This window comes from Myxine glutinosa, chromosome 2 (genome assembly GCF_964187855.1).
Source record: "Myxine glutinosa chromosome 2, kmMyxGlut1.1, whole genome shotgun sequence".
Taxonomy (NCBI): domain Eukaryota; kingdom Metazoa; phylum Chordata; class Myxini; order Myxiniformes; family Myxinidae; genus Myxine; species Myxine glutinosa.
In genome coordinates, this window is record NC_136262.1 from 262,656,458 (window position 1) to 262,682,551 (window position 26,094).

General features: G+C 46.4%; 1 protein-coding gene across 1 annotated transcript in view; it reads right to left on the minus strand.

Moving 5' to 3' along the window:
• Positions 1-24,415, minus strand: part of ACO1 (aconitase 1) — a 49,225-nt gene extending 24,810 nt beyond the window's left edge. The window contains exons 1-12 of the mRNA XM_078772508.1: positions 24,221-24,415; positions 18,219-18,314; positions 17,850-18,018; positions 16,419-16,556; positions 15,808-15,877; positions 14,819-15,002; positions 13,428-13,567; positions 12,913-13,084; positions 5,802-5,902; positions 5,476-5,592; positions 2,129-2,288; positions 625-760 (exon numbers count right to left, since the gene is read on the minus strand). Of these exons, the coding sequence (XP_078628634.1) occupies positions 625-760; positions 2,129-2,288; positions 5,476-5,592; positions 5,802-5,902; positions 12,913-13,084; positions 13,428-13,567; positions 14,819-15,002; positions 15,808-15,877; positions 16,419-16,556; positions 17,850-18,018; positions 18,219-18,314; positions 24,221-24,236 (1,499 nt within the window). The 5' untranslated portion in view covers positions 24,237-24,415. The remainder of the gene's footprint in view (positions 1-624; positions 761-2,128; positions 2,289-5,475; positions 5,593-5,801; positions 5,903-12,912; positions 13,085-13,427; positions 13,568-14,818; positions 15,003-15,807; positions 15,878-16,418; positions 16,557-17,849; positions 18,019-18,218; positions 18,315-24,220) is intronic.
• Between the last annotated feature and the right edge of the window lie 1,679 nt (positions 24,416-26,094).

Genomic DNA, 26,094 nt, shown 5'->3' on the forward strand with positions numbered 1-26,094 from the left:
TCAATTTTAATCTCATCCAGAATGCAAATGGTGTCATTTGCGGTCTGAATTTGCGAAATTTTGTGAGCTGACCAATCAGCGATCAGCATAGGTCAGCCAATCAGTGCCATCGACACGGTTTGATTAACGACAGTCACACATTGCCGTTGAAACGGCGCTATGGTCTGACCTGTAGGCACTGATCTTACTGCAAGCTAACTTCTTCTGGTGGAGGAAGCCGCAGTGCCCGGAGAGAACCAGTCCTGACAGCGACTGAAGTTAGAAGACTACACACATACTGTGAAAACGTATGTTAAGCCCAGTTAAAATTTCTTAAAATAGGCCCTAAGCTAGCACATCGTATAGTTACTTCCTTAAGCTTCTTGTGACATTTATTGTATGTAGGTATTGGGGAGGACTGTCTGCTCTTCTCTTTTACCACTAGTGGTCACTGTGATAACTCGTGAATCAATATAAATACTTTCATTGACGTTACAGGATTTTTCCAGTTTCCCTTGACGAGAAGTCTATTATTAATATTCACAGGAAATGGAGAGATAGTGGGGGGAAGGGGGAGGGAGTGGGGTGGGGGTGAAGTTTGCGGGTAAAGTGGAAAGTTCTTATTTAAAGGACTTGATATGATACCCGAGAATGCGAAGTGCTGGCATCACATCTGCCGATTTGAGGTAGTCTGTGACCACTCCACTTCCGGGGGAGAGACTCGTTTTAATGTATGGCTTCACAGTTAACCCAGCTTCAACAGCCTTTTTCGCCAGCAAGCCTGCACGCAACAGCAAACAACAACAACAATTTCCAGGCAATATATACCAGTCTTGACATTTCTGGAGATTTCTCTGGATCAACTTGATCGATCGAACATGTTCAGATGAATGTTTTCATTACAATTTGTTAGTGTAACGAGAAACGCCCGTTCCCTATGGGAGAAGCTTGGGAGAGGGGTGGGGGCAGGGTAAAATCCGTTTTGTGCCATTGGCCAGTAATATCCCCTCCCTCCGGCAGGGGTCATTAAACAACGTGAACAAGTGAAGATCGCAAGTCATCTTCTGGGGGTGGGGGGGGGGAGGGAGACAGTGGGAATTGTGTCGTGCACACGAGCTGACGCTGGGTATCCCAAGCACATATGCAAAAGTTGGTAGGGAGCGGGCAAACCGTTATGAGTGTGTCAGCGAACAGACAGAGGAACAAACAGACAAAAAGACATGCTGAGTTTTTATATGATGAAAGCCTCAACATAGTGTGTGCGGACAGTTCCTAGCGTGGGGATCCCGCACCCGCCCCTAGCGCGGGGATCCCGCACCCGCCCCTAGCGCGGGGATCCCGCACCCGCCCCTAGCGCCGGGATCCCGCACCCGCCCCTAGCGCCGGGATCCCGCACCCGCCCCTAGCGCCGGGATCCCGCACCCGCCCCTAGCGCCGGGATCCCGCACCCGCCCCTAGCGCCGGGATCCCGCACCCGCCCCTAGCGCCGGGATCCCGCACCCGCCCCTAGCGCCGGGATCCCGCACCCGCCCCTAGCGCCGGGATCCCGCACCCGCCCCTAGCGCCGGGATCCCGCACCCACCCCTAGCACGGGGATCCCGCACCCGCCCCTAGCGCGGGGATCCCGCACCCGCCCCTAGCGCGGGGATCCCGCACCCGCCCCTAGCGCGGGGATCCCGCACCCGCCCCTAGCGCCGGGATCCCGCACCCGCCCCTAGCGTGGGGATCCCGCACCCGCCCCTAGCGCCGGGATCCCGCACCCGCCCCTAGCGCCGGGATCCCGCACCCGCCCCTAGCGTCGGGATCCGGCACCCGCCCCTAGCGTTGGCATCCCGCACCCGCCCCTAGCGTTGGCATACCGCACCCGCCCCTAGCGTTGGCATCCCGCACCCGCCCCTAGAGTTGGCATCCCACACCCGCCCCTAGCGTTGGCATCCCACACCCACCCCTAGCGTTGGCATCCCACACCCGCCCCTAGCGTTGGCATCCCACACCCGCCCCTAGCGTTGGCATCCCACACCCACCCCTTGCGTTGGCGTCCCACACCCGCCCCTAGCGTTGGCATCCCACACCCGCCCCTAGTGTTGGAATCCCGCACCCGCCCCTAGCGTTGGCATCCTGCAAAGCTCTGAATATTCGGATCTCATACCTGCTCCAAGCATAACTGACGGATTGCTTGTGTTTGTGCAGCTCGTGATGGCAGCGATGACAACAGAACCGTGGTGGAGCTCAAACTCGGTGCCTTCGTAGGAAAATCCAACGACGTCCTCACGTTTCTTAGGAGAAACCTGAAAACCCTTGAAGCCGACCTGAGAACAGACAGAGGTAAAAGTACAGCAGCTGAAAAATTAAAATCAATATCGATTCTGGGCCTGGAAAGACAAGTCAATGATTCTTGGAAAATCCTGCACACCTGTTGCATGAAGCCTTAAGGATTGATGAATAGTTTTGGGATATCAGCAGGAATATAAAGTTAATGATCTGTTATATCATGTGCACATTAAAGAAGTTTTCAAAAAGTATATTTTAGGTCAATAAAGATGGGGGACAAAACCTGAGTATCAGAATTAGTTCTATCATGCATATTCCTCGGTGGCACTTGGCTATCATCGACGTGTGATGTCATCGACATTGGTGTGAAGGAGATCTTCCGTTAGGTGAATTCAAATATTGGTGAATGGTATTTTTGCGGCTCACCTGGTAACTAGAAAGAACATCCGGTAGAGAGCATACCTCCGCCAGACTGAACAGTTTACGTTTTGTATCCCACCGATAGGCCCGATCTGCATTCGGACATGAACCAAAATCGAATCGGCTTGTTCTTGTCATTTACCGAACTCATCCACCATGTTTCGTCCAAATCTGTCCATAACTTTTTGAGATATCGTGCTTTATATCATTTTTCGCCCCATCACTCAATGGTGAAGAATCACTTTGAAAATTCTAGTATCTGGATCTGGATCTTCACCAAAATCAAAATAATTTCGTCCGTGTCACATACCCAAACTGTCCACAAAGTTTCGTACGAATCCGTCCACAACTTGAGATATCTTGTCCACAGAAAGACAAACGCCTTCGGTGGCGGAGGTAAAAATACGGCATTGCTAATTGAGCTGTGAGCACCTCGCGATTTTGGCCTAAACAAGGCAGAAATCAACAAAATGACCAAATGCCAGGACCTCAAAAATGAGGCCAAGAGATCTTGGAAGCTGAAGAGCATCGAAATCGTACCAGTGATAATTGGAGCAACAGGAATGAGGAAGAAGAACCTCACTGAGATTTTAAAAAACCATCCCCGGGAATATTACCACATTGCTTTTAGCTCCATTTCTCAATGGTGAAGAATCACTTTTAAAATGCTCACATCCCGATCCGGATCTTTACCAAAATCTCATCATTTCATCCTTTTCACATACCCAACCTGTCTACCAAGTTTTGTCCGAAACCATCAATTACATTTTGAGACATCCTGTTTACAAACAGACAGACAGGGGCAAAAACAACCTCCATCCACCTTTGGTGGCAGAGGTAACAAAAGAAGGGGAAAGGGCTCATCGATTAGTTTATTGTGCTTCCCAGACAGGATAATAACCTGTGGGTAGCCTAGATATGGGGGTAACTAGACTGGGCAGTGCCAGGTAACTATAGGTAAAGACAACAGGGTTTTAGGTTGTATTCGTAGAGGGATAAATTTTATATCAAAAGTGGCAGTGTTAACACTACATAGGAATTAAGAGGCCTCATCTGGATTATTATGGACAGCTTTGGGGTCACCACATCAGAGGAAGGACAGTTGTCGTAGAGGGTCCAGTGTCGAGCTACTACATCATTTCCTGGCCTAGCTAATCTACACCATGTAGAGCAGCTAAAAGAGAAAGGACTTTATCCATAAGAAAAGAGGCGATTGTGAGGGGATCTGATAGAAATGTTGAAGACAAAATAAGTGCAGAAATTTTTTTCAGCATAATGGACACTGACAGATTTAGGAGTAAAGAAGAAGAGCGCAAGGGTGGAAGTAAGGTAGGGTTTCTTTCCCCCGAGAGAGTGGTGAATGTATGGAATGATCTCCCTGCAAGGGTAGTCACAATTGATAGTTTGAAAATTGAGTTTGATACGTATCTGGAAGTAATGGGCATGAGGGAGTATGCACCAAGATGTTGGCATAACTGCGCAGGGTTGATGGGCCAAAAGGCTTCTTTGTAATTCCTTGGATAATGTGATGTATCAAGGCCTTTATGATACAAGACATTTTCACTGCAACAAAGCACGACAGAGATTCCGTCCGACAAGAGAAATGTTAAAGATCTGGTCATCACAGAGGAGTAAACTGACAAACTACATGCCATCCCAATAATATTCAACTTGGGTGGCAAATCGAACACCAAATGTCAGGAGGAAGACAACGTGGAGTAAACCGAATCACCGAAGAGGCTAGCAATGGCAGGTCACCGCACGACCACCGTGTCTCGAAGGGCATACCAAAAAGTACGACGTGGAGAGGTGAGCATCTTTCCATCTTTAAAAGGCAGGTATTGTATTGTTGAACTAGAATGGCACTCGTTAGAGAGCATACCTCCATCATGCTGAACAGTTTACGTTTTGTATCCCACTGATAGGCCGGATCTGCATCTTCACCAAAATCAAATGTCGTCCTTGTCATCTATCCAACTCGTCCACCAAGTTTTGTCATAATCCGTCCATAACTTTTTGAGATATCCTATTGACCGACAGACAACCAGACAGCGATGAAAACAGCATCAGTTCACCTGAGGTTAGGTGGTGCAGGTAAAAACTAACAGCAGGATTACAATTTTCATCTCTAAACATTTGGAACATTGGCAAATCCCAAATAAATAATGTACAGTACATGCTGTGACATACAGTCCACAACCTATCAGTCAGTGTAGCGTCGGCCTCAATGCTCCGTAGATGTCGAGGTGAACAAATGATGCAAATTTAACAATCGTAACTTCAGGGCTCAAGTCGCTTTGCTGTTCTTGGGAGAAGATGACTTCGAGAAAGTTATTAGGACTAGCCAGGCCGTGCGCACCTTCGACTCATGACGCTTCACTTCCTCCGCGTCTAAATATTCAGATTGTGAACAATTTCGGTAAAAGTCACTCGGTGATCCTTCAAGAAACTCCTTCCAGGATCTTTAAATTGGTATGGCTGTTTGTGAAGTTAAAATTCTCTGGATTTCCAATTCCATCACATTTTGCTGGTTCTGTGACCTGAAGCCACAGCTTTATCTCCGGTAATGTCACCAACTCCAGTGGGTTCAACCTTTCAGGTCGAGTGAGAGAATTAATTATTTATCCGTATTCTCTTCAAGGGTACTTTTTGAAAATTCCATCGTGAATACAAGATACAAAAGACCATTAACTCCAGATTCCTGCAAAACAATCCCATAGCAGTTAATAAATCCTTGAACAAATTCCAGACGTTACAAATGTATGGGCATTTGGCCCATCACATTCATGTCAGCGCTCAACTTACCTTGTTGGCAAGGCATGCCTGGAAGTCCACCTTGACGTTGTCTACGGGCACCTGATCCTGAGGTCGCTTTGGACCGCTTATCGAGGGCACCACAGATGACAAATCGAGCTCAACCACCTTATGATGGAATGACAACACAAGGGACAGATATGAAGGAGGGAGCACAGACAATGGGCTCAATGAAACAGAGAACGTTGAAAACAAGTACAAGCAGAGCGAACGGAGGAGTCGAAAACAAGCACAAGTTGCGTTCCAACATTTCAATCACCTGGAAAAACGTAATGTGAGGAAGGCTGAGATGTTGCATTGTAAATGCATTTGACTACCTGTGAGTATTCTGGGTCTTGGGTGGAGTTTGTGTAGTCACGATACATCTTCATACACTTCAAATAGGTTTCGATTATCCGTACCTGGGCTTCATCTCTCCCTGTCGGTCGTGACAATCAAACAATGCACCACCATGATACCATGCTTGGATTTCACATCGCTACAACCACAGGCTCAACAACACTCGAATAATAACTTTATTTGTCGTAGAAATCACTTCCGCTTCCTCTGGTGAAAAAGCGTCCTTCGAGCTCTCCACGTCATTTGTTCGCACCGTGGTCCCTCGAGGCTTCCCTCCCCCCCTTCCTTTTCTCCCCCGACCATCTTACCCTTTGTCTAACATTTTAAATAATATATATATATATATATATATATATATATATATATATACACACACACACACACACACACACACACACACACACACACACACACACACACACACACACACACACACACACACACACACACACACACACACACACACACACACACACACACACACACACACACACACACACACACACACACACACACACACACACACGAAAAAGTAAGTACACCCCATGTAAAGTTTTCACTTTTTCAACATATTTCAACATACAGCTATTTGATCTTCATTTCAACAATATCAATAGATAAAGGTGATATACTATAACAAATATCATGAAACATTTACATTTTGTAGTCCATTGTATAATTTAAATAAACATCAATGCAAATTTCGCATGTGGAAAAAGTAAGTACACCCCGACATTTATCACTACTTCAAATACCTAAAATTAGAATCAGGTGCACCAGCTCAGGTGCAAATGATTAGAACATCGTCAGAGAGGATCTTGGAGGAACCTGTCTTATTTAAACCTCAGACATTTAGTTTGGTTTGCTCTTTGTTGTTGACGTGTGCTGCGTCACCATGCCTAGATCAAAAGAGCTCTCTGAGGCCATCAGAAAGAAGGTTATAGATGCCTACGAGTCTGGGAAGGGATTTAAAAAGATCTCCAAACAATTTGAAATCAATCATTCGACTGTCCGGAAGATCATCTACAAGTGGAGAAGATTCAAAACAACTGCCAACTTGTTCAGGCCAGGCCGCCCCAGCAAGTTCAGCCCGAGAGCAGGCCGCAAGATGCTGAAAGAAGTCTCTACGAACCCCAGAATGTCATCACGGGACCTACAGGTAGCTATTGCCACTGTTGATGTCAAAGTGCACGAGTCTACCATTAGAAAGAGGCTGCACAAATTTGATCTACATGGGACGTGTGTGTGCCAGGAGGAAACCTTTGCTGTCCAGAAAGAACATCACGGCAAGACTAAGGTTTGCCAATGAACACATTGGCAAAGACCAGCACTTCTGGAACAATGTGTTCTGGATAGATGAGTCAAAGGTAGAGCTATTTGGCCACAGTACCAGAAGACATGTTTGGCAAAAACCAAAGACAGCTTTTGACCACAAGAACCTGATGCCAACTGCAAAGCATGGTCGTGGAAATATTATGGTTTGGGGCAACTTTGCTGCATCAGGTCCTGGGAAGCTCACAATCATAGAATCCACTAATTATTCTTCATTGTACCAGAGGGTGCTTGAGGATAATGTGAGGCCATCTGTCGGAAAGTTGAAGCTCAACCGAAGGTGGACCTTGCAACATGACAATGACCCTAAACATACCAGTAAATCCACCAAGGAATGGCTGAAAATAAAGAAATGGAGGGTTCTGGAATGGTCAAGTCAAAGCCCGGTTCTAAAACGAGCTGTGCATGCAAGAAACCCCTCAAACATCGCACAGCTGAAAATTCTGCATGCAGGAGTGGGCAAAAATTTCTCCCAGTCGATGTCAGAGACTGGTAGACAGTTATAAGAAATGCCTACCTGAGGCATATATATATATATATTTCCCTCTCTCCTTGCGGTCCCCGCCCACGACCACGTGCTTCTTGTCTCGCCCTGCCCCCTTTATCTCCTTTTTCTTCTACCTCTCCAGCCAATATTCCAATTTGAGTTTCCACGATACTCATTCAACCCTTTCTCCTTTTTTCTCAGATCCACGCCCTCACTTCAGAGATTTTTCCCAGATTGTTTTCACCGTTTTGTTTAAATATCATTTAAATATGTTTAATCTTTCCTGGTGTTGGCTTAGCGGTTAGGGTGCCGGCTTGGGATCCCAGGATCCTGGGTTCGAATCCCGGTCAATTGCTGAATTAACACCAGGGGGGTTGACTCAGCCTGTCATCCTTCCGAGGTCGGCAAATTGAGTACCAGCTTTCTGGGATGAATGATCCCAGTGTGTACCCTGGTTTAGAATAGGTACACCGCATCCCTGCGCATCGTAAGAGGCGACTAAGGGTTGGTGCCAGGAAGGGCATCCGGCCATAAAAACTGCCTCAAACAGGGAACCATGATTGTCATGGGGCCCGCAAGGCTAACCCCTGGTCCAGTGGGGAAAATGGCCTTAAAACGATCATTCATTCATTCATTTTTTTCCCCTGCAGTGTTTTATTCAATGGTATATCACAACACGCTGTTTTTCTTCCTATTTAAAAGGCTTTTTTCAATTTCTTCATCAAGTCATTCCATTTGAAAAAAAAATTAAATCTTTCAGTCCTTCCTTTCTACATTCTCTACTCACCTTCATTCCACCCCTCCTCTCACATTTTCAAACAGATCTCTGACTTGAAAATCACAATAAACCAAGTTTGTAATAAATGTTCACTTTTTATTAATCATCCACTTTCTAAGCTCCCCCCTCACCCCTCACCTCCCATCCTAAACTCCCCCCTCGCCCCTCCCCTCCAAATCTTCCCCCCTTCTAATCTCCTACCCCCTCACCCCTCCCTTTCAAAACGCCCCCTTCACCCCTCCCTCTCAAAACTCCCCAACTGTCCATTCAATTTGAATTACCCAGCTTATATGCCTCTGGCTGTGGGGCTCGATTCTGAGAGGGGGTTTGATCTCCCACTCGAGTATTTGCCGATTGACTACGTCTCCAGCTGGGCTAGTTCTTGGACACAGCTGGATGTGGTATACGTCTACCGCCATCTGGTGGACTTTGGCGACATTGCTCAGGATGCCCGTCTGACATATGACATCCCAAGCATTTTGGTGTATCGGACTGGGGGAAGAGTGGTCACAGAGAATGGCACCTTGCCACAGGCTACTGGGGCTACAAAGAGGAAAAGTTTGGAAGGGGTATGGAGAAACTGACTGATGTGTACAACCTTAACCCCCTTAATGGTATGGACCCTCCCTTTCAAAACTCCCCCCTCACCCCTCCCTTTCAAAACTCCCCCCTCACCCCTCCCTTTCAAAACTCCCCCCTCACCCCTCCCTTTCAAAACTTCCCCCTCACCCCTCACTTTCAAAACTCCCCCCTCACCCCTCCCTTTCAATTCCACCCCTTCGCCCCTCCCCTCCTAAAATACCCCCTCCCCTCTAAATCTACACCCTTTCCCCTCCCCTTCCAAACTCCACCCTCACCCCTCCCATTCTAATCTCCCACCCTACCATCTTTCTCGAATTCTCCCCTCTCCTCTCCTCCCCTCTTCCTCAAAGCTGCCTCCTCCCCACTTACTCTCCCTTCCATCTCATACCACCACAGCCTCCAACCTTCCACTTCGCTCTGCCCCCCCCCCCCCCTCAAACAACGCCTCACTGTACCTCATCCCATCACCATCAAACCTTTTGTCCTACTCATCCTTCCCTTTCTCCAAGCTCTTCTGCAATCTCTGACACACTACCATACCAACAGCTCTCCCTACCTCCCCCTCTCTCCCCTCATCTTACCCTACCACTAACCTGCCCTGTCCTGTACCCGATGCTCCCCCTCCCTCTTCCTTAACGGTATGGACCTCAAACATCCGGGGCCTTCGCTCAAATCTGATTGATCTCAACATACAGGTTGCTTCTGACAAAGCAGACGAAATCTGCTTTACAGAAACTTTCTTCCTTCAAGATGTCTCTGATTCCGAAACATCTCTTCCTGGTTACTCCCTCCTCCGGTATGATAGACCTGAGCCTCGTCCTGGTTGGTGGGGTTGCTATTTTTTATCAAAAACTCTCTTACTCACTCTCCTTTCACTGCCCCCTCTCGACCCCACCCCCAGGAGTACCTCTGACTACGGCTTCCCCTCCACTCCCACCTTTTGTTCATATGTGTTCTGCACCGTCCTCCAAACAGTAATGACTCCATTTACATCTCGCTGTCTGACAAAAATGGACCAACTTCTATCCACTCATCCCAACTCACTCTTCCTCATATGTGGTGACTTCAACTGCCATCATGCCAGCTGGCTGGGTGTGGGTTCCTCTCTCACCAGCCATGGCATCTCAGCAAAGGCCTTCTGCGACTCATTGGGACTAACCAATCTGTCAATTTCCCGACCCGGATCTCAGTCAACGGAGCATCTTCTCTTCTGGTCTTGGTTATGATTAACTTCCCTGAAAATGTCTGCTGCTCTTCTGCTCCAATCGGCTCATCTGATAATGTGCTTGTTAAAGTGGACATCTCTCTAACCATTCTCAGAGAGCCTCCTCAGCATCGACGAGTCTGGCATTTCACTCAGGCCAACTGGCACGGTCTTCAAGCAGCCATCAATCATCTGGACTGGTCTCCCATCTCCACTGCCTCTAACATCAACTCTTCCTGGGAATTCTTCCAAAGTAAACTGCTCTCTCTCTCATGCACAGATTTATCCCATCTCGTCTTCAGTTGTCCCATATCCATTCATTTCACAAAGCTCGGAACAAGTGTGTGTCTACCCTCAGGAGAACCTGGAAACACTATCGCTCTACTCTCAAGACTGAACTCTCAAAACCTGTCTCCCTCCTCCAAATCCTGGTGGTGTCTGGTCAAATCTGTTTCTGGTGTTTGTTCCCCTTCCATCTCCTCCCTTAGCTCAAACGGATACACAGCTGACAGGGCACATAACAACGCTGAATGCCTCACCTGTGTTTGCCTCAAAATCTTGTATCCCAAACCCGTCTCTTTCTGTTCCCACCTTACCCAGTCGAACCCAGCTGCTCCTGGACTCTGTGTCCTTCTCTCCTGACAAGGTGGAGGAGTTTCTGTCAAACCTCGACTCTGATTCTGCAACTGAACCAGACGGCATCAGCCCACGGGTCCTAAAATCCTGCTCTGCAGCTCTATCTCACCCTCTCTCTGTTCTCTTCAACCTCGCTTTTGCTCGAGGTCATCTGTCATCTGCTTAGAAATCAGCCAACATCACCGCTTTACATAAAAAGGTGCAAAACAGATCCTTGCAACTACAGACCAATAAGCCTACTCCCAACAATTAGCAAGGTCATGGAATCCATCATTGCTTCGGATATCAAATCCTTCCTCTTCTGCAATGGCTGGATCTATGATCATCAATTTGGATTCAGACCAGGTCACTCTACTCTGGACATGCTGCTTCTGCTGTCAACAATGGATGGAGGTCCTCAATGCCAAACAGGAAATCAGAGCTGTCCCCCTTGACATATCACGTGCCTTCGATACGGTCTGGCACCCCGCCCTGCTCACCAAAGTCTCCTCCTATGGTATCCATGGAAACCTCCATGCATGGCTTGCAGACATCCTCTCTTGTCACAGTCAACGTGTGACCCTGAAAGGAATTCTCTCATCTCCCCTTCCTGTTCAGGCTGGAGTTCCTCAAGGCAGTGTTCTGGGCCCTGTGCTTTTTTTGGTCTTCATCAATCACACTCCACTTCAATGTCCACTTCAATCATCAAAGCGGCAAAAAGGGTTGGCGTCAGGAAGGGCATCCGGCCGTAAAACATTGCTTCAAATAGGGGACCGAAAAAGAACAACAACCATGGTTCCCGAAAAAGGCCAACCCCCGCTTTGCGGGGAAAAATGGCCTCTAAAGGTGGTTATTTATCAATGATCTCTCTTGACTCTCTTGAAATCCTCTCTATCTCTTTGCTGATGACTCCACTCTCTGCCGCTCCATATCTCAACCCTCAGATCGGCAGGCAGCAGCCTCTTCACTCTCTGCAGACCTGGATAACATCACAAACTGGTCAAACAAGTGGAACATGTCTTTCAACCCTGACAAATGTCACACTTTCACTTTGTCTCTCCGAAAAGACCGTCTGGACAACCCTCCCATCTACTTTCTCAAGAATCCTCTCAAAGAAGTTCTGTCACTCAAGCTTTTGGGTCTCACTATCTGCCATGATCTTTCCTGGGAAAACCACATTTCCAAGCTGGCCTCCAAAGCCAGTCGCGCAAAGTCCTTTCTGGGCACTTCTGAGCTCCTCACCACATACAAGGCTTTCATCCACAGCTCAAAGGAATACTGCTCTCCCCTCTGGGCCGGTGCTCTTGCCTCACACCGAGCTCGACTTCAAGCGGTTGAAAGCAAAGCTTTCAGAATCATTGGTATCTCCTGCGATGAAGCTGATTCTGAGGGCCTTTCTCTCTCTCACCACAGGCAGGTTGGTGGTCTTTCTGTCTTTTACAGACTCCTCTCCGGCCCTGCTCTGTCTGTGCTCTGTCCCCCAAATATTCCTGCAGGACGCACAATATCTGCCAGCAACCCTCTTCTGACGAAACGGCCAAAATCAAGAATCTCTGCTCACCTTCACTCCTTCATTCCTCTTTTCTCCCGTCTCTGGAACAAACTCCCACACTTCTTCAATCCCTCTCCTCCCTCTCGGTGTTTAAAGCAGCTGTTCACCACCATCTTTTATCTCCCCCCATCCAAAACATTGATATTTTCTACCCCCGTTAAAACACCCCAGATCCGCCTTTTTCAATCTCCAACTTCTTTCCTGAAATTCCTAGCAGTATTCATTTGCTTTATACCGTGTACCCCTCCCTCCTTCCACAGATCTACCGACGTCCCTGTTCTCTACTGTTGTTGTGCTTGTGTGCTTCCCTCTCTCTCCCCCTCTTGTATCCCGCTCCATTCATTGTACGTTTTATGTGTCTGTGCATGTTTTCATGTTCAATAGGTTAGCTCTTACACGAGCCTCGATTCTGTATACCAAAAAAAAAAGATCGATTATTATTTGATGCGTTTCAGCAAGTTTTTTTTTTTTTTAAGAATTCAAAATAATTTTATCCAACTCCAACTCCAACCAAGCACATCTTGCTCATTCATATGTACCTGTCTGCCTCAGGTATTCTAGAGTGGCAGCGTCGGGAGGAAAGAATCCCACAGTAGCACCGTATTCAGGGCACATGTTTGAGATGGTGGCCCTGTCAGCAATGGACAGCTCTGCAACACCAGGGCCGAAAAACTCCACAAACTTACCGACGACACCCAGCTGCCGCAGGTTCTGTGGAGGGGCAAGAAACGATGATTCTCCTCCAGTGGTTCAAAATTAGATGCTTGCCCTTGGACCATCTCATCCCAACCCCGTGAAGATGAAAATAGAGGAAATTGCAATCCCGAGTCAACAGATGGCGCTGCACTGTCAAAATTGCAATAATTGGGCGAGGGCATAAAGCCAGTTGTTCAACTGGAAGCAAAATATTCCCTGGTCCCTTTGTGACAAACATGGATTCAAACGAGATGTTTACAAAATTGGGACAACATCAAATAGAGTAAAGCAGCTAATCATGAAAATAGGCCTCAAATTCTTGTTAATAATGCGAGAAAAAGATTTTTCAGTTGCTCACCTTGGTAATGGTCAGCACAACATCGGTGGATGTAGAAATTGAATTTACGGACCCCACAAGGTGGTAACCCACCACCTCCGGTAGAACCATGCTGATGGGCTGACCCAACATGACGGCCTCCGCCTCGATGCCTCCAACACCTGTGGAAGCATCCCCTTGCTTGTGCATCATGTTCAAATCCCATTACCTGTCACTTTCTAGGTAATGATATGTCAGTGATCCCAAAGTTGAACCACAGCCGATATACATACAGTGCATTCAAAAAGTATTCAGACCCCTTCACTTTTTCACATTTTGTTATGTTGCAGCCTTTTGCTGAAATCGTTTATATTCATTTTTTCCCTCATCAATCTACACTCAATACCCCATAATGACAAAGCGAAAACAGGATTTTAGGAAGTTTTGAAACTTATTAAAAAGAAAAAACTGAAATATCACATCGACAAGTATTCAGACCCTTTGCTATGACACTTGAAATTTAGCTCAGGTGCCTCCCATTTCTCTTGATCATCTTTGAGATGTTTCTACACCTTGATTTGAGTCCACCTGTGGTAAATTCAATTGATTGGACATGATTTGGAAAGGCACACACCTGTCTATATAAGGTCTCACAGCTGACAATGCATATCAGAGCAAAAACCAAGCCATGAGGTCGAAGGAACTGCCTGCAGAGCTCAGAGACAGGATTGTGTCGAGGCACAGATCTGGGGAAGCCGACAAAAACATTTCTGCTGCATTGAAGGTTCCCAAGAGCACAGTGGTCTCCACTTCCGTTGAACTTGGGGACGACTAAGAAGAAGACCTTTGTTGGTCGAAAGCTTGTCGAGAATTAAAGATCGACCGTCCTGAAGCTACGTCCGCGTCTGATTTAATCTCCCGATTATATATATATATATATATATAGACACACATACAGAAAATTCTTAAATGGAAGAACAAGCAGATAAGATTTTGGTTCAGGTCCGGATCCAGATCCGAATCATTTGTGGGATACAAAACGTAAATTGTTCAGCCTTTGCGGAGGTATGCGCTCTACCGAGTGTCGTTCTAGTTGCAAATATTTTGCTGTTTTTGAGTGGTGAAAACTTAAGACTTGAAAGTAACGGCAATAATGCAGTTTAGAAGAGTTGATGTCACTTCAAACACTTTGCACATGATTCGTTCAACAAAGAAAATAACCCGTTTTAACACTTTTAGACACGAATCAAATCGATTCCACTCTGGGACACTTACCATGGAATGGGTTATGAGCACGTGCTAAAAAGAGCTACATCCTGGAACATTTCAAGAATCATGTTCAATAAAGCCAATAGCATTAAGAAAACAACAACAATGATAAACAACATCAAGACTTAATGCCAATTCTCAATGGTTTGCCAGCACAGCCTCACCCCAGCCAAGCACACCAAGGCCATTGATCATGGTTGTGTGCGAGTCAGTTCCAACGAGGCTGTCTGGGTAGAGGTACCCATCTTGGGTGAAGACCACGCGGGCCAGGAACTCCAGGTTCACCTGGTGTACGATGCCAGAGCCCGGTGGGACGATGCGCAGTTCACGGAGCGCCGACGAGCCCCACTACTCAACGTCGGCAAATACAGCACAAGGGAATGGAAGGTAGAGAGCAGGGATTTTTTTTTTTTTTTTTTTTTGTATACTGAATCGAGGCTCGTGAAAGAGCTAACATTTATTTCACAAACAAATCAACCAGACAAACAAAATATACAAAAAGAGGGAGCGGAAGACAAGATGGGGAGAGAAGGGGAAGCACACAACCACAACATTTGAGAGCAGGGAGAAGTGTGGGAGGGAGAGGGCTTGGGGGCAGGAGGCGTGCGTGGGAAGGGGGGGGGGGGGGGAGTGGGAAGGGATCAACAAACAGCAGAGAGTATCCTTCACCAAGGACAAGAAGATATCCGTCATAAACACCCTGGTTAAGGAGTGGACGAGTGGAAGAGTTAAACCCAGGCCGATGGGTTAAAAGCAGCAACTTAGTCTCACATTATGCGAACTAGCGGGCACTCTCGTCCGAGGGGTGGAGTACACTTCACGACCAACCTTTGGTGGGCAATACGTTGTGGCACAATCTTGGAAACGCACTTCATAATCTTTGAAAGAAATTTTATTGATCACAACAGATCATAATTTTGAAAACATTCAACAATATTATCAAGATAAAGGCTGATATGTAATACTGACTACCACCAGAGGTGGTGTTATTTCCGACGGACGGACATGGACACACGGACATAGACATAGACACACACACACACACACACACACACACACACACACACACACACACACACACACACACACACACACACACACACACACACACACACACACACACACACACACCTATAATGATGGTAGTCGTTACCTTGAGAAAAACAAAACGCTCCTTGTTGCGCTCCAGTTCAAATTGCTGGTTCTTTTGGAGACTGTCAGGTCTGTAGGAACACAAAGGTCCATATGTAACTCTACATCAGCTGATGAGATCAGTAACCCATGATAGCAACACATCCTGGTGTTCCTCATGCTCAATCAACCTCGCCTCTTCCTATTTCGCTGATCTCGACACAAACACTGCCAGAAAAAAGCCGACCAACAGTAGGTTACTGTTTGAGAACGCACAATGTTCACAAATAAAAGTTTTAAACGGGGTTTTGAATCACAGAATAAACGGCTCAAGCATTCTTGATGCACCTGCTCAATGCCGAGGACCAACCTTGGCCTTAACAGCACCTGTCACATGATCTACATGACCAACAACATTGAAACTCCTCTCCAGAGTCAATCCTGCAAACTTGGAGAACTTCATGTTTTCAAGGCTTAAAGTAAGTTCAACTCAAACCTGTTGGACATAAAACTCTGATCATTAAACACTCCAATCTCTCCGAAACCTCCGACCTTTGAACAACATTCACCAATAACGTTTCCAAAAGCAATCATCATCATCATGATAATTCAGAGACAAACATCTGAACTCACGTGCGATTACTGTCCACCTGGATCGAGTGATCGATCACCAGATCAACAGGACACACTGGGTTGATGCTCTCCGGATCTCCACCAAGATGCTTTATGGCGTCACGCATCGCGGCAAAGTCCACCACCGCTGGCACGCCCCTGGATGGCAACCCAAACGATAAAATCATAGACATCCAAATGGCTACAAAACCATTATCTGAACACAATGGAATTGCAGACATACAACAACAACATGCATTTTAAGGCCATTTTCCCTGCTAGAGCGGGGGTTAGCCTTGCGGTCCCCATGACAATCTTCTCCATCTTGCCCTATTTTCTGCATCTCCCCTTGTTAACCCCCTTGCCCGTATTTCTTCTTCCACCATCTTTAGCCAAGTCTTTCTCAGTCTTCCCCATCCTCTACTTCCTTCTTCATTCATTTCCATCACTCTTCTCAGTCACTTTCATCCTTCCTCAACACATGACCAAACCATCTCAACCTGTTCCTCTTCACAGCATCAATCACAGGCTCTATTCCCATCATCTTTCGCAATTCATCATTTGTCTTCCTCTCTCTCAACGATACACCGCACATCCACCGAACCATTCGCATTTCCACCCTTTCCAGCCTTCGTTGCTGCTCTACGTTCATTACCCATGTCTCGCTCCCATAAATCATAACACTTCTCACACATGCAGCATACACCTTTCCCAATGGAATTGCAGACATGATGCAAACAATTTCAGGCAATACTCACATAAAGGTAATGCGATTATTTTGTTTATTCGTTTTCATTGTTAACTTCCAGGAATAAATAGTTTATATATTCATACTGAAGACTAACTGCTGTTGTCCCATTTGAACGGAACTGTCTGCTGGAATACCCTCAACATTTTGTCTAAGCGTCGGATGTTATGGAGATGAAGCCATTTGTGGAAGTGCACTTAACCTTGGGCAACACAAAGTGCTTCGTCCTCAGGAAGGACGTTTATCATTAGGTGGTGGCCGGTAAAGATTATCCCATTCCCCACATTCCTACCCCCAGAACTGATGCTCAATGCACAGAAAACTCATGATAGACTTTCCGCTCAATATGCACGTACGAGGTAGTAAATACGTAACACGTTTTACACGTAAAGTAGTAAATAAACCTGAAATGAAGAGATAAATAAATGATCCTAAATTAAAGAGATAAATAATACCGAATTAAAGAGGTCAATCATTGCTCAACTAAATTAAAGAGATAAACACAACCTGCCAAATTCACATTAACGCGAATAACCAACTGGTGTTTCCGATCACATCAAGTTACAACACTTCTCCTTCTCCTTCTCCTCCTTCTCCACCACCTCCAAAGGAAAACCACACCAAGAGTCTGACGATGCAAGAACTTCCCTCCCGTCGTTGATCGAGCCATCTGAACCTTCTCTATCGCCCCAGCCCCCACGTACGTGAAGTCCTGCAGGAGAACACGTGCTGGTTTGAATGGGATCTCCACGGAGTCCTGCTGCGTGCGCTTCCAGTCCAGGATCGCTTGCACGTCTGACTCGCGGAAGTGGAAGGAGTCGCAGCTGCGAATCACAGACTCGAGCAACACGCGGATCGAGAAAGGCAACCTGTCTGCGCGCACGGAGGCAGGCTTTGGATGTGGTGAGACAGCCAAACTGGCAATGGTTGGAATGTTTGATGCAATTCGGTTCACCAACATATTCAAACCACCACCAAAGGTTGGTCCAAATTAAACCTCCACCAAATGGTCCACTGATATTCATAGAAAGATCTACATAAACAATGCCGTGCTTGTAGAATATATCACAAACCATAGCGGTCGTCGTGCAGCTTGGACAGGTTGAAGAATTTGAGTGGGGATTGATCATCAGGTGAGAGGGATTCCTCGAGGAACGAGTAAGGGTTTTCTGAGGGTGGGTAAAGACAAATCAGGGGAGGGGATGAGAGTAAGGAGGAGAGAGAGGAAGAGAGAGACAGAGAGGAATGGGAAGAGACAGTGAGGAAGGCGAAGAAAAAGAGAGAAAAGAGAGAGAGGAAGGGAAAGGAAGAGAGAGAGATAGACATGAAGTGGAAGAGACAGTGAGGCAGGCGAAGGAAGAGAGAGAAAAGAGAGAGGAAGGGAAAGGAAGAGAGATAGACAGGAAGGGGAAGAGACAGTGAGAAAGGAACAAGTGAAAGTGAGGAAGGAACACGTGAAAGTGAGGAAGGAACACGTGAAAGTGAGGAAGGAAGTGAGGAAGGAAGATAGGGAAAGGAACAGAGAGACAGACAGGAAGGGGAAAGCAGAGAGAGACAGACAAGAAGGGGAAGGAAGACAGAGACAGAGAAGAAGGACAAGGAAGAGAGCGACAGAGAGGAAGGGGGAGGAAGAGAAAGACAGAGAGGAAGGGGGAGGAAGAGAGCGACAGAGAGGAAGGGGGAGGAAGAGAGCGACAGAGAGGAAGGGGAAGGAAGAGAAAGACAGAGAGGAAGGGGGAGGAAGAGAGTGACAGAGAGGAAGGGGGAGGAAGAGAAAGACAGAGAGGAAGGGGAAGGAAGAGAAAGACAGTGAGGAAGGGGAAGGAAGAGAAAGACAGTGAGGAAGGGGAAGGAAGAGAAAGAGGAAGGGGAAGGAAGAGAAAGAGGAAGGGGAAGGAAGAGAAAGAGGAAGGGGAAGGAAGAGAAAGACAGAGAGGAAGGGGAAGGAAGAGAAAGAGGAAGGGGAAGGAAGAGAAAGACAGAGAGGAAGGGGAAGGAAGAGAGAGAGACAGAGAGGAAGGGGAAGGAAGAGAAAGAGGAAGGGGAAGGAAGAGAGAGACAGAGAGGAAGGGGAAGGAAGAGAGAAAGAGGAAGGGGATACAGGAGGAGAGTGGAAAGGGATAAAGGAGGAGAGTGGAAAGGGATAAAGGAGGAGAGTGGAAAGGGACAAAGGAGGAGAGTGGAAAGGGACAAAGGAGGAGAGTGGAAAGGGATAAAGGAGGAGAGTGGAAAGGGATAAAGGAGGAGAGTGGAAAGGGATAAAGGAGGAGAGTGGAAAGGGATAAATGAGGAGAGTGGAAAGGGATAAAGGAGGAGAGTGGAAGATTTAAGGAAGGAGATAAAGGAGGAGAGTGGAAGATTTAAGGAAGGAGATAAAGGAAGGAGAGTGGAAGATTTAAGGAAGGAGATAAAAGAGGAGAGTGGAAGATTTAAGGAAGGAGATAAAGGAGGAGAGTGGAAGATTTAAGTAAGGAGATGAAGGAAGGAGAGTGGAAGATTTAAGGAAGGAGATAAAGGAAGGAGAGTGGGAGATTTAAGGAAGGAGATAAAGGAGAGTGGAAGATTTAAGGAAGGAGATAAAGGAAGGAGAGTGGAAGATTTAAGGAAGGAGATAAAGGAGGAGAGTGGAAGATTTAAGGAAGGAGATAAAGGAGGAGAGTGGAAGATTTAAGGAAGGAGATAAAGGAGGAGAGTGGAAGATTTAAGGAAGGAGATAAAGGAAGGAGAGTGGAAGATTTAAGGAAGGAGATAAAGGAGGAGAGTGGAAGATTTAAGGAAGGAGATAAAGGAAGGAGAGTGGAAGATTTAAGGAAGGAGATAAAGGAAGGAGAGTGGAAGATTTAAGGAAGGAGATAAAGGAGGAGAGTGGAAGATTTAAGGAAGGAGATAAAGGAAGGAGAGTGGAAGATTTAAGGAAGGAGATAAAGGAAGGAGAGTGGAAGATTTAAGGAAGGAGATAAAGGAGGAGAGTGGAAGATTTAAGGAAGGAGATAAAGGAGGAGAGTGGAAGATTTAAGGAAGGAGATAAAGGAAGGAGAGTGGAAGATTTAAGGAAGGAGATAAAGGAAGGAGAGTGGAAGATTTAAGGAAGGAGATAAAGGAAGGAGAGTGGAAGATTTAAGGAAGGAGATAAAGGAGGAGAGTGGAAGATTTAAGGAAGGAGATAAAGGAAGGAGAGTGGAAGATTTAAGGAAGGAGATAAAGGAGGAGAGTGGAAGATTTAAGGAAGGAGATAAAGGAAGGAGAGTGGAAGATTTAAGGAAGGAGATAAAGGAAGGAGAGTGGAAGATTTAAGGAAGGAGATAAAGGAAGGAGAGTGGAAGATTTAAGGAAGGAGATAAAGGAGAGTGGAAGATTTAAGGAAGGAGATAAAGGAGGAGAGTGGAAGATTTAAGGAAGGAGATAAAGGGAGGAGAGTGGAAGATTTAAGGAAGGAGAAGGGGAGGAGAGTGGAAGATTTAAGGAAGGAGATAAAGGGAGGAGAGTGGAAGATTTAAGGAAGGAGATAAAGGGAGGAGAGTGGAAGATTTAAGGAAGGAGATAAAGGGAGGAGAGTGGAAGATTTAAGGAAGGAGATAAAGGAAGGAGAGTGGAAGATTTAAGGAAGGAGATAAAGGGAGGAGAGTGGAAGATTTAAGGAAGGAGATAAAGGAAGGAGAGTGGAAGATTTAAGGAAGGAGAAGGGGAGGAGAGTGGAAGATTTAAGGAAGGAGATAAAGGAGGAGAGTGGAAGATTTAAGGAAGGAGATAAAGGAGGAGAGTGGAAGATTTAAGGAAGGAGATAAAGGAGGAGAGTGGAAGATTTAAGGAAGGAGATAAAGGGAGGAGAGTGGAAGTTTTAAGGAAGGAGATAAAGGAAGGAGAGTGGAAGATTTAAGGAAGGAGATAAAGGAAGAGAGTGGAAGATTTAAGGAAGGAGGAGAAGGGGAGGAGAGTGGAAGATTTAAGGAAGGAGATAAAGGAAGGAGAGTGGAAGATTTAAGGAAGGAGATAAAGGGAGGAGAGTGGAAGATTTAAGGAAGGAGATAAAGGGAGGAGAGTGGAAGATTTAAGGAAGGAGATAAAGGAAGGAGAGTGGAATATTTAAGGAAGGAGATAAAGGAAGGAGAGTGGAAGATTTAAGGAAGGAGATAAAGGAGGAGAGTGGAAGATTTAAGGAAGGAGATAAAGGAAGGAGAGTGGAAGATTTAAGGAAGGAGATAAAGGAAGGAGAGTGGAAGATTTAAGGAAGGAGATAAAGGAGGAGAGTGGAAGATTTAAGGAAGGAGATAAAGGAGGAGAGTGGAAGATTTAAGGAAGGAGATAAAGGAAGGAGAGTGGAAGATTTAAGGAAGGAGATAAAGGAAGGAGAGTGGAAGATTTAAGGAAGGAGATAAAGGAAGGAGAGTGGAAGATTTAAGGAAGGAGATAAAGGAGGAGAGTGGAAGATTTAAGGAAGGAGATAAAGGAAGGAGAGTGGAAGATTTAAGGAAGGAGATAAAGGAAGGAGAGTGGAAGATTTAAGGAAGGAGATAAAGGAAGGAGAGTGGAAGATTTAAGGAAGGAGATAAAGGGAGGAGAGTGGAAGATTTAAGGAAGGAGATAAAGGAAGGAGAGTGGAAGATTTAAGGAAGGAGATAAAGGAGAGTGGAAGATTTAAGGAAGGAGATAAAGAAGGAGAGTGGAAGATTTAAGGAAGGAGATAAAGGGAGGAGAGTGGAAGATTTAAGGAAGGAGAAGGGGAGGAGAGTGGAAGATTTAAGGAAGGAGATAAAGGGAGGAGAGTGGAAGATTTAAGGAAGGAGATAAAGGGAGGAGAGTGGAAGATTTAAGGAAGGAGATAAAGGAAGGAGAGTGGAAGATTTAAGGAAGGAGATAAAGGGAGGAGAGTGGAAGATTTAAGGAAGGAGATAAAGGAAGGAGAGTGGAAGATTTAAGGAAGGAGATAAAGGGAGGAGAGTGGAAGATTTAAGGAAGGAGATAAAGGAAGGAGAGTGGAAGATTTAAGGAAGGAGAAGGGGAGGAGAGTGGAAGATTTAAGGAAGGAGATAAAGGGAGGAGAGTGGAAGATTTAAGGAAGGAGATAAAGGAGGAGAGTGGAAGATTTAAGGAAGGAGATAAAGGAGGAGAGTGGAAGATTTAAGGAAGGAGATAAAGGAGGAGAGTGGAAGATTTAAGGAAGGAGATAAAGGAGGAGAGTGGAAGATTTAAGGAAGGAGATAAAGGGAGGAGAGTGGAAGATTTAAGGAAGGAGATAAAGGAAGGAGAGTGGAAGATTTAAGGAAGGAGATAAAGGAAGAGAGTGGAAGATTTAAGGAAGGAGGAGAAGGGGAGGAGAGTGGAAGATTTAAGGAAGGAGATAAAGGAAGGAGAGTGGAAGATTTAAGGAAGGAGATAAAGGAAGGAGAGTGGAAGATTTAAGGAAGGAGATAAAGGAAGGAGAGTGGAAGATTTAAGGAAGGAGATAAAGGAGGAGAGTGGAAGATTTAAGGAAGGAGAAGGGGAGGAGAGTGGAAGATTTAAGGAAGGAGAAGGGGAGGAGAGTGGAAGATTTAAGGAAGGAGATAAAGGAGGAGAGTGGAAGATTTAAGGAAGGAGATAAAGGAGGAGAGTGGAAGATTTAAGGAAGGAGATAAAGGAGGAGAGTGGAAGATTTAAGGAAGGAGATAAAGGAGGAGAGTGGAAGATTTAAGGAAGGAGAAGGGGAGGAGAGTGGAAGATTTAAGGAAGGAGATAAAGGAGGAGAGTGGAAGATTTAAGGAAGGAGATAAAGGAGGAGAGTGGAAGATTTAAGGAAGGAGATAAAGGAGGAGAGTGGAAGATTTAAGGAAGGAGATAAAGGAGGAGAGTGGAAGATTTAAGGAAGGAGATAAAGGGAGGAGAGTGGAAGATTTAAGGAAGGAGATAAAGGAAGGAGAGTGGAAGATTTAAGGAAGGAGATAAAGGAAGAGAGTGGAAGATTTAAGGAAGGAGGAGAAGGGGAGGAGAGTGGAAGATTTAAGGAAGGAGATAAAGGAAGGAGAGTGGAAGATTTAAGGAAGGAGATAAAGGAAGGAGAGTGGAAGATTTAAGGAAGGAGATAAAGGAAGGAGAGTGGAAGATTTAAGGAAGGAGATAAAGGAGGAGAGTGGAAGATTTAAGGAAGGAGAAGGGGAGGAGAGTGGAAGATTTAAGGAAGGAGAAGGGGAGGAGAGTGGAAGATTTAAGGAAGGAGATAAAGGAGGAGAGTGGAAGATTTAAGGAAGGAGATAAAGGAGGAGAGTGGAAGATTTAAGGAAGGAGATAAAGGAGGAGAGTGGAAGATTTAAGGAAGGAGATAAAGGAGGAGAGTGGAAGATTTAAGGAAGGAGATAAAGGAGGAGAGTGGAAGATTTAAGGAAGGAGATAAAGGAGGAGAGTGGAAGATTTAAGGAAGGAGATAAAGGAGGAGAGTGGAAGATTTAAGGAAGGAGATAAAGGAGGAGAGTGGAAGATTTAAGGAAGGAGATAAAGGAGGAGAGTGGAAGATTTAAGGAAGGAGAAGGGGAGGAGGCGAATGGGCATAAATAGCAAAGAACAAAATTAACGTTGCGGATTCCTCGTGTTGTTTGGTTCCGAAATCTTCCCACGTTTCGAATACTTATTGGTTTCGCGAACTCGATGAATGAACATCAAATTGCATCGATCGTCGTCATTTGATTGGTTATTATCATGCAGACAACGCATCAAACAAGGATGAAAATAAAAGAAAAACTGATCCGACTTTATCAAATAATAGAAAATAATGAACAAGACAAGGAAAGGGAATCGATGATTCTGGGTGGAGCAGAAAGTTGGTCAAAGTTCACACTCAAACCGAGCCGAGTAATTTGGTCAAATATTGAGCAATGAGGTCGTGGATGGAGTGGAGTCACCCAGGTGGACAAAATGGGAAATGGGAAATGTCAACATTTAAATCGCGAATCCCAGTGAGTTCGTAACAATGTCTGTCTGGCCCCGATTCACCTCCTCATGCACCCCCCCCTCAGCAAGTTATTAGCAATGTCTGTATGGCCCCGATTCACCCTTCACGTTCCATACTCCTATCCCATTTGCTCCTCCAGCGCTGCGGACTCACTTGTCGTTGTATCCATAGTCGTCTGTAGGTCTCGCTGTTGGTAGGAGGTCGATCGGCAGGTGATCAGCAGGTAGGCGGCACACGGTCAAACCAGACGGACAAGCAAAACACACTAATGACCACGACCACGTACACGTGAGGACCTGATAGTGATAAAGAGTTCTTTCATATCAAGTTACTTTTAAATCGAACCTTGTGGTTTCATTTCAGTGTATTTTTTCACAATGAATTATTTATTTTAATCACATAAATATTTAGGCCCATGGAAGTACCATGGAAGGTATTTGGAGAAAGGGGAAAAAGTATCATCCGAGCTAACTCTTTACGAATATACACCCCTAGTAACAACTGCGTCCAGCGCTGAAATAAAACGCATTTATTGCTTGATTTCTCGTAGTAGCGATTCTTGAAATAAAAACAAGATCATAACCAATCGCGAAATACAATGTAGACGACAATTTGTCGAGAGAATAATATGTTCAACCAGGTTTAATAGTTTGCTGTTTGTGTCCCACTGATAGTGATAGGCCCAATCTGGAGTCTGACCTGAAACAAAATCGAATCGCCTTGTTCCAGTTACCAAACCAACCTGTCCACCTGTCCTGTGGACACTGTCCACCAAGCTTCGTCCGATTCCGTCCACAACTTTTTGAGACATCACTTTTTGCCAAATCTCTCAATGGAGAAAAATTGGAGGAGTTGCGGATAACGAGAGGGCGAGACACTTCGTAGCTTGATCAAAGCTACTTTATTCCAACAGAACTAAAAATATACCGGAACTCACGCATCTTTTATAACACAACTCACTCTTAAGGGGGCGTGGCTCCAACAACCGAGCGCACGCCACGCCCATACAATCAATAGCCCCACTGGTCCCGTGCCTGTGGATTATGTCCCAATGGGGTACCCCCCACATGCGCCCCCCCCAGAATTCACTCGCACGGGCAATGTCCGTTTTCGGGGGGCCTTAACCACCCGGCCGAAACGACCCCTGATGACCCGAGCAGGGACTGTTAGCGGCTTGGTGGTAGGAGGGTCAACCGGGGACTTACCCAACGGGGGACGGCCCTGCCGTGGGGGTTGAGCCAACCGAGGGGGCTGGTCTAGGTCCAAGTGAGCCAGCTTGAGGCAGTCCACCGAAAGGTGGTCCGGTTTGCCGCCGATGTCGACCACGAAGGACTTGTCCCCGGTCTCCAGAACGCGGAAAGGCCCATCGTAAGGCACAAGGGCCACGTTAACCTGGTCAAACCGTCGCTCGGGGAGATGCACCTTCGAGCGTTGACACTCGACGCAGGTGTTGGCTAAGTCGCGCACATCCTTCCTGAGCCCGTGCCAAACGAACTTCACCACCACCAACTTTTGTGACGCCTTCCTGCCTGGGTGAGAAAGACCGTGGACGGCATCGAACACCAGCCGTCTCCAGCAGTCGCACAGTAGCGTGGTCCCCGTGTCCTTGAACGGCACGTCAGACAGTCGAAGCCCCGTGACCGCCGCCCTGCAGGCCTGGACATCCGGGTCGGCGATCTGATCAGCCGCCATGAGGGCGTGGTCGATGCCAAGGTGAACCACGCCGACTATGGACCGGGAGAGACAATCGGCGACCGTATTATCCTCCCCAGAAACATGTTGGATGTCCGTCGTGAACTCGGAAATGAAGGAGAGCTGGCGTTGTTGACGGGCGGACCACGGCTCCGAGACCGTGGCCATGGCAACAACCAGGGGCTTGTGGTCCACAAACGCCGTGAACGGGCGGGCTTCCAACAGGTAACGGAAGTGTCGGACAGCTAGGTAGAGGCCTAGGAGCTCACGATCGAAGGTATTATACTTTCGTTCGTTAGGGCGGAGCTGCCGGCTAAAAAAAGCAAGCGGCTGAC